General features: G+C 43.0%; 1 protein-coding gene and 1 pseudogene across 2 annotated transcripts in view; one reads left to right on the forward strand and one right to left on the reverse strand.

The window, feature by feature from the left end:
• The window catches only part of LOC105529246 (retinitis pigmentosa 9 protein-like), a 39,802-nt gene extending 32,235 nt beyond the window's left edge, over window positions 1–7,567 (reverse strand). The window contains 1 exon segment of the mRNA XM_011966348.1: window positions 7,496–7,567. Within this exon segment, the coding sequence (XP_011821738.1) occupies window positions 7,496–7,567 (72 nt within the window).
• A 398-nt stretch (window positions 7,568–7,965) lies between these two features.
• LOC105529241 lies at window positions 7,966–8,333 on the forward strand (annotated as a pseudogene). Its single transcript, XR_001004480.1, has one exon. The product of XR_001004480.1 is annotated as a 60S ribosomal protein L7a pseudogene (transcript).
• The last annotated feature ends 510 nt before the right edge of the window (window positions 8,334–8,843 follow it).

Raw genomic sequence — 8,843 nt, forward strand, 5'->3', positions numbered from 1 at the left:
TCCCCGAGCCTCAGGGTTCCCGCCCGGGCCACACCCACCTCCCTGCCCCTTTGAGGTCTCCGACCGGGGCAAGGGGTCTTGTGCAAGTCATGTTTGTAGGTCCCCAGTGACAAGACACATGGGAGCTGCTCATTACATAGTAATACGATTCAGCCATTTTTGGAAGAAAGCAATACTCTGCATGTAAATTCTCCAATTTTCAGGTCATATGATCCATGCTTAAAGCATAGTCAATGTATATGTATTTAGCAAGGTATATGTCCTGGAGATGAAAATAAAAGCTACCATACACAGCGCTTGTTATATACTAGTCAATGAACTAAACCCTTAATAAGAATGTCTTTAATCTTAAACTTAAGTGTTATTACCACCCTTACAGTGATCTACACATTCAGTGCAATCCCTGGCAAAATCCCACTGACTTTTTTTTTTTGTGGAAATAGAAAAGCCAATCCTAAAATTCATATGGAATCTAAAGGGACACCTTCCCTGGGCCTCTTACTTGTTTTGCAGCAAGTAGGTGCAAGTAGGTTAATGTGGCATATTAAATTTATTGATTTGTGTGTGTTAAACCATCCTTGCATTCCAGGAATAAATTCCATTTGGTCATAGTGCATTACCCTGTTAATAAGATATTCAAGTTGTTTCCCTACCATTTGGTTGAGAATTTTTGCATTAATGTTAATAAGTGATTTGGGGGTGTGGTTTTCTTATAATGTCTTTGTCTGGCTTCGTATTAGGGTAATGCTAGCCTCAAAATGAGTTAGGAAATTTTCCCTTCTCTTTAATTTTTTTGGAAAAGGTTGAAAAGAATTGCTGTTAGTTCTTTAAATGTTTGGTAGAATTTGTCAGTGAAGCAATTATGTCCAGAGCTTTTCTTTGGTGGTAGATTTTATTTTTTATTTATCTTTAGAGACTTGCTAAAATGGCTCATGCCTGTAAGCCCAGCACTTTGGGAGGCCGAGGCAGGCAGATCACCTGAGGTCAGGAGTTCGAGACCAGCCTGACCCACATGGAGAAACCCCATCTCTACTACAAATGCAAAAAATTAGCTGGGTGTGGTGGCACATGCCTGTAATTCCCAGCCACTTGGGAGGCTGAGGTAGGAGAATCACTTGAACCTGGGAGGCAGAGGTTGCGGTGAGCCAAGATTCTGCCATCGCACTCTAGCCTTTGCAACAAGAGTGAAACTCCATCTAAAACAAAAGAAAGAAAGAAAGAAAATAACTACAGTTACAAACCATTGTTACAATACAAGGTTTTATAATTACCTGATTATTTATCTTTATTGAGATCTTTATTTCTTCATATAGCTTCTACTTACTGTCTAGTGTTCTTTTATTTCTTCTTTTTTAAAATTTATTTTTGTCTTGTTTTTCTGAGAAAATCTCGCTGTATCACCCAGTCTGGAGTGCAGTGGCTCAATCTTGGCTCACTGCAACCTCCACCCCCAGGGTTCAAGCGATTCTTGTGCCTCAGCCTCCCGAGTAGCTGGAATTACAGGCATATGCCACCACACCTGGCTAATTTTTGTATTTGTAGTAGAGATGGGGTTTCACCATATTGGCCAGGCTGTTCTTGAACTCCTGACCTCAAGTGATTCACCTGCCTTGGCCTCCCAAAGTGCTGGGAATACAAACATAAGCCACAGTGACTAGCCTAGTGTTCTTTTATTTCAGCCTGTGAAACTCCCTTGAGCCTTTCTTTCAGGGCTTGTCTAGTGGTAATAAACTTCTTTGACTTTTGTTTATCTTGAAATGTCTGAATTTGTCCCTAATTTTTGAAGGACAGTCTTGCTCGATATAGGACATATGATTGATGGTTTTTCCTTTTAGCAATTTGAATATATCAGTCATATGCCTTCTGACCTATAAAGTCTCTGATGAGAAATCTACACATAATCTAATTATGGATCCCTTATCAGATGATTTGCTTCTCTCTTGCTGCTTTAAAGATACCCTCTTTGTCTTTGTCTTTCAAAAGTTTGACTATAATGTGTCTTGTTGTGAATCTCTTTTGAGTTCATCTTAATTGGAATTTGTTGAACTTCTTGGATTTTTATATTCACACATTTCATCAAATTTGAGAAGTTTGGGCCATTATTTATTTAAATAGTCTCTGTGCCCCTTTCTGTTTCTTTCCTCATTCCTGGACTCCCACAATGCATAAATTGGTTCACTTGATGATGTCCCATTGGTCCCTTAGGCTCTCTTCACTTTTCCTTCTCTTTTAATTTAATTTTTTGTTGTTATTGTTGTTGTTAGAAATGAAGTCTCACTACGTTGCCTCAAGCAGTCCTCCTGCCTCCTGAGTAAGTGGAATTACAGTGTATTACAGGGATAGATCATGGGCAATTGCATGGAGATAGTCCATAAGAGCTGGCCAATTTTATGATTATTTGAAGACTTGCATCAGGATAAATAGTTGCTTTTTTCCCCTTTTAGAACATGGTTCTTCTTAGAGAATATGTTCACATTCATTTTCTATGAAGTGCCACTCTTTCTGAAATTCTTTTATGATTCAGTATACACCAACAGCATTCTCTATTACGTTTTCCCATCTTCTGTGCCATGTTTCTTTGTTGTTTGAGGTATGCAGAAATCCATCTCACATGCACTGATATACAGACCACAGATTTAGTGGAGACAGTATCACTGAACAGCAACACTATTGCATAAGTGTCTTTACTGTTGTTGCTGTAGACAGGGATCTCACTATGTTGCCCAGACTTGTCTGAAACTCCTGACCTCCGGTGTTCCTCCTACCTTGGTCGCCCAAAGCAATGGAATTACATGAGCCACCATGCCTGGTCACATAAGCGTCTTTTTAAACTTCCATACACATAATTATTTTTGAACCAGTGAGAAACTTCTCTGGCTTCTTCAGGCAAATTAAGCTTTAATTAATTAAAAAGAAAAAAAAAAAGCTTCTGGAGTGTCAGATAGAAAGAATACCAATGCAGGAAAATGACATGGTTTTGTTGTTGTTGTTGTTGTTGTTTGGGTTTTTGTTGTTGTTGTTGTTTGTTTGTTTCCTTTTTGAGATGGAGTCTCACTCTGTTGCCCAGGCTGGAGTGCAATGGCATGATCTTGGCTTACTTCAGTCTCTGCCTCCCAGGTTCAAGTGATTCTCCTGCCTCAGCTGGGATTATAGACGCGTACCACCACAACTGGCTAATTTTTGTGTTTTCAGTAGAGACAGGATTTCACCATGTTGACCAGGCTGATCTTGAACTCCTGACCTCAGGTTATCTGCCTGCCTCGGCCTCCCATGTGCTGGCATCACAGATGTCACTTTTGGCTGGTTATGGTGGCTTCCATCTGTAATCCCAGTACTTTGGGAGGCTGAGGCAGGAGGATTGTTTGAGGCCAGGAGTTTGAGGCCAGCAAAATAGGGAGCCACCATGCCTGGCCTTTTTTTTTTGAGACAGAGTCTCACTCTGTTGCCCAGGCTGGAGTACAGTGGCACAATCTCAGCTCACTGCAACCTCTGTCTCCCAGGTTCAAGTGGTTCTCATGCTTCAGCCTCCTGAGTAGCTGGTACTACAAGCACACACTACCATTCCTGGCTAATTTTTGTATTTTAAATAGAGATGAGGTTTTGCCATGTTGGCTAGGCTGGTCTTGAACTCCTGACCTCAATTGATCTGCCTACCTCGACATCCCAAAGTGCTGGGATTACAGGCATGAGCCACAGCATCTGGCCCTCTTTTTGTATTTCTTAAAAAGGTATTCAATTAGACATTAATTTTAGCTATGTTAAGGCTGGAGTGCAGGGGCATGATCACAGCTCGTTCCAGCTTTGAATTCCTGGACTCAAGCAGTCCTCCTACCTCAGCCTCCCAAAGTGCTGGGATTATAGGCATGAACCCTTTTACTTACCCTTTAGGGTAAAAGAAAAGAAATTGTCCAGGCACAACCAGTGACCTTAGAGTCAGCAAGCAAGTAGTCTAAAAATGTTAAGATATAATTTTGTGCTGAAACCAATTGAGTCAGGTTTCTCTCACTTGCAATTGAAAGAGTTTTGAATGATTCACATATTTGCCATGTTAGATATATAACAACATGATTTATTTTCTCACCAAGAAGACCCAGGGATCAATATTTCCACTGAAGCAACTATTAGTCAAGGCTCTTTTGAAAATAACAATGAACTAAAATCCAAATCAAACTGTTTTAAGGGAAACAAAAGGAATTTATTGGCTCACATATGTGAAATGTCCAGGGGTGAAGCTTCAGGAATGACTGTATCTAGGTGCTGAAATTACACAGTCAGCACTTTCTCCCTCTCTCAGCTTCACCTTCCTTTGTATTGATTTATTTTCATGTAGGTTCTCTCATGGTGGTGGCAAAGATGGACACTAGAAGGCATAGATGGCCACCAGTTTAGCAGCCTCCACTGAAAGAAATCTTAGTTCCAAAAAACTTCCATGTGTTATACTCATTGACTCAGCAAGCATCATGCAGCTCTGAAGAAAGAAAAAATCCCTGTGGTCAGAGAGATGCAGTGCTCTTTATAGCGGCAGCAGGCAGACAAATGCCTAGGCAGATAGGGGCAGGTCCCTGGAGAAACCCCACCTTCATGCTGAAGACAGTTTAAAACCTGAAAGCCAAGCTACAGGTCAAATCCATGGACCAGATTGAGAATCCGTCTTCCCATTTGACATGCTTTCCTCTGATTGATTCCCCACCCTTCACCTATTTTACATATACCTACCCTTTCCTAATTGGTTTTCTACACTGCCATACCCACCTTTGAGGGGTGCCTTTGCTTTAGCCTTTCTTTGCATACTCACAAGCCAATCAGCATGCACTTACTTCCCTATTCTGAGCACATAAAAGCCCCAGACTCAGCCACACTGAGAGCGAAACCAACTGACAGGGTGGGGGGGTGTGCGGGAGACCACCTCTGCATCCCCTTTCCACTGAGAGCTATTCCATTGCTCAATAAAGTTCTTCTCCACCCTCCTCACCCTTCAATTGTCAGTGTATCCTCATTCTTCTTGGACATGGGACAGGAGCTTAGGAACCGCTGAATGCGTGTACATGCTATAACACAGGAGAGCTGGGACACACCTGGCCCAGACATAGGCTGAGTCAATGCACAAGCTAGACTTGGCCCAGGCAGACCGAGTAGGCAGGGCACCTCCTGCAGCAGGTAGCATGCCTGAGCAAGGCCCAGGTGGCGGTTGCACCAGCTGGAGGACCCTGGCTGGCAAAATGACTGAGAAAAATCCTGCATCACTCTGGCCAAGCCTAGGTTACATGCCTGCCATAATTACCAGGGGTGGAATCAGCTTTATCCCAGTCATGTAGACTGACAGTGGGGAAGGGGTAGTTCTGGAAACCAAAATCAATGTGCTATTACTTAAACACAGAGAGAAAGAGACAGAGAGACAGAGACAGAGAGACAGAGAGAAAGAGAGGGGATGCTGGGTAGGGAAAGTAACAAATGTGCAGTTCAATAATCTGACAGCCTCCCCCAGTACCAGCTCCTGGGCTGCATTCTAGTCATCTCTTCTTGATAATTATGTTCACCTAAAAGAAAGAAGCTGAGGCAAAATTAATATAAGTAGAGAGTTTATTTGGGCCAGGCTTGAGGATTGCAGCCTGGGAGCATAGATTCAAGTTGTCCTGAATATGCACTCTGATTAGCAGCACTTAAAAGTGGAAATTTTTTTTTTTTTTTTTTTTTTAATTTTTTTTTTTTTTTTTTTTTTTTTGAGACAAGGTCTTGCTCTGTTGTCCAGGCTGGAGTGCAATGGTGTGATCATGGCTCACTGCAGTCTCAAACCTCCTGGGCTCAAGCGATTCTCCTGCCTCAGTCTCCCATGTAGCTGGGACCATAGGTGTGTGCCACCATGCCTGGCTAATTTTTTAATATTTTGTAGAGATGGAGTCTCCCTATTTTGCTGGCCTCAAACTATCCTCCTGCTTCAGCCTGGGATTACAGGTGGAATCCACCATAACCAGCCATAAGAGGATTTTTGAAAGTAAAAAGGTGGGGGCAGGTGGTAGGCTGATACAAAGTTGTCAGGAATTCTCACTGGCTTACAAAATTAACATTGATTAGTGATTAGCTATACACGGTTAAACTATAAGGTATGGGTTATAGTGTCCTGTGACATTGTTAGGTTAATTTATTGCTACTTGTTGCAAGAGCAAGTAGTTTCTTTCTTTCTTTCTTTTTTTTTTTTTGAGATGGAGTCTTGCTCTGTCCCCCATGCTGGGGTGCAGTGGTGTGATCTCGGCTCACTGCAAGCTCCGCCTCCGGGATTCACGCCATTCTCCTGCCTCAGCCTCCCAAGTAGCTGGGACTACAGGCGCCCACCACCATGCCTGGCTAATTCCTTTTTGTATTTTTTAGTAGAGACTGGGTTTCACTGTGTTAACCAGGATGGTCTCCATCTCCTAACCACGTGATCCACCCACCTCAGCCTCCCAAAGTGTTGGGATTACAGGCGTGAGCCACTGCTCCCAGCCAATAGCAAGTAGTTTCAAGAGATGAATACATAGTTCAAGGGGAAAGTGGAATGTGATTTGTGTTTCACTTCATGTCTGTCTTAGCCTCACAATTTAAAAGAATTGGCATTCCCAATATAAGATTTTTTTTTCTTTTCCCAATTTGTGTCTTAGAGCTTATAAAGCAGTGAAAATTCGTTTTACTTTTTATATCCACCTGTTTATGTGAATTCAGGTTCATTACATATTTTGACACCAGACTGAGAAATTTTTTGACGGTGGGATGTGGTGGCTCATGCCTGTAATCCCAGCAATTTTGGGAGGCTGAGGTGGGAGGATTGCTTGAGCCCATGAGGTCAAGTGTGCAGTGGGCCATGATCATGCCACTGCATTCCAGCCTGGTGACAGAGTGAAACTGTTGGAAAAAAACAAACAAAACAAAAAAACAAAAAAAAGAAAAAGAAATGCATTACTCACATTTTGAAACTTTTGGGGAGAGCAGATCAGGTGCCTAAGCCAGTCCAAAAATGGCTTTGACAAAGCAAAAGCAAGTGGCCCTGGGATTACTGCAGTTAGGGGTGGAACCTGGGTGAGCATTCCTGCACAAGGACTCAGGCTTTGTGTGGCTTGAACTTCCCCCTACAGTGCCAAGAGAAGGAGTGCATGCGCTTTCTATTGGCTCACTTACCTGTGGGTAAGAGGGAATCGTGGAAGTGGAGCTTGAAAGTTTTCAGTCGTAGAACACCAAAAATGCAGTCAGGTTCTTTATAATATGGGGTCACATCTTAAATCCCGCCCAGTTTTCTGATACCAAGAGATTCAATGCAATAATATACCATCCATTAACCAATGGATGGTTATGGAATTCTTTCCCTGGTGATTATAACTTTAAAGCGTTTTTTTAACCCATCATCCTTTAGTTTATGCCTGTTTAATCTGGTAGGATGTGCAGGCACAGTCCATTTCCAGAGAGAGACAGTAAAGTGATTGTTAGCCAACCATAAACACATACGGAGGCACCCTTCACTTCGTACTGTGGCACCTAGCCCACACAAGTGAGGAACGCTTCTGTTTGTACTCTCTCGCTGTCGTATTATCCTGTCCATGAGCCCCTCGGTTTGCTTTTTATTTTGTTCTTCTGCCCCTCCTAAGATACCAGATTCATTCTTGAGACCAGCCAGGCAGCCTTGGTGTTGACCCACTAGCGGTGGGGCAGCTGCACCTGATCCTTAGCCTGTGTTACTGGACAGGTGTCAAATCTTTCAAGTAAAAACAAAATCCTAAACCCTGGCTGGGCCTGGTGCCTCATGCCTATAAGGCTAGCAATTTGAAAGGTTGAAGTGAAAGGATCTCTTGAGCCCAGGAGTTGGAGACCAGCCTAGGCAACATAGTGAGACCTTATCTCTACTAAAAATTTTTTTTTTAATTAGCTGGGTATTAACTTTGAAATTTACTGCTTTTGGTCAAAATCCACTCTTCAGCTAATGCTTTCTTCCAGCTGGTTGTCTTCTTGCCTGCTCTGTGTTGTAAAATGAGGGTCCCTTACTGCATTATCAAGCGGAAGGCAAGACTGGGACGTCTAGTCCACCGGAAGACCTGCTCCACTGTCGCCTTCACATAGGTGAACTCGGAAGACAAAGGCGCTTTGGCTAAGCTGGTGGACGCTATCAGGACCAATTACAATGACAAAGACGATGAGATCCGCTATCACTGGGGCGGCAATGTCCTGGGTCCCAAGTCTGTGGCTCGCATCGCCAAGCTTGAAAAGGCAAAGGCTAAAGAACTTGCCACTAAACTGGGTTAAATGTACACTGTTGAGTTTTTTGTACATAAAAATAATTAAAATAATACAAATTTTACTTCAAAAAAAAACTAGCTGGGTATGGTGGTGCACGCCTCTAGTCCCTGCTTCTTCTGAGGCTGAGGTGGGAAGATCACTTGAGCCCAGGAGGTTTGAGGCTGCAGTGAGCCATGATCACACCACTGCACTACAGCCTGGACAACAGAGTGAGACCTTGTCTAAAAAAAAAAAAAAAATAATAATCCCAACCCCCTTCAAGTAACTGAACAGACCCCACATTGGCCAAGTGGACCCCAGAGTAACTTTGAAAACTAAGTTCTTGGCTGGGCATGGTGACTCACACCTGGAATTCCAGCATTTTCAGAGGCCAAGGCAGGAGGATCTCTTGAGGCCAGGAATTCAAGACCAGCCTGGGAAACACAGTGAGACCTCATCTTTACAAAAAAAATTTAAAAATTAGCTGGGCTGACCGGGTGTGGTGGCTCACACCTGTAATCTCAGCACTTTGGGAGGCTGAGGAGGGTGGATCACGACGTCAAGAGATCGAGACCATCCTGGCCAACACGGTGAAACCCCATCTT

Source organism: Mandrillus leucophaeus, unplaced genomic scaffold (genome assembly GCF_000951045.1).
Source record: "Mandrillus leucophaeus isolate KB7577 unplaced genomic scaffold, Mleu.le_1.0 Scaffold757, whole genome shotgun sequence".
Lineage (NCBI taxonomy): Eukaryota > Metazoa > Chordata > Mammalia > Primates > Cercopithecidae > Mandrillus > Mandrillus leucophaeus.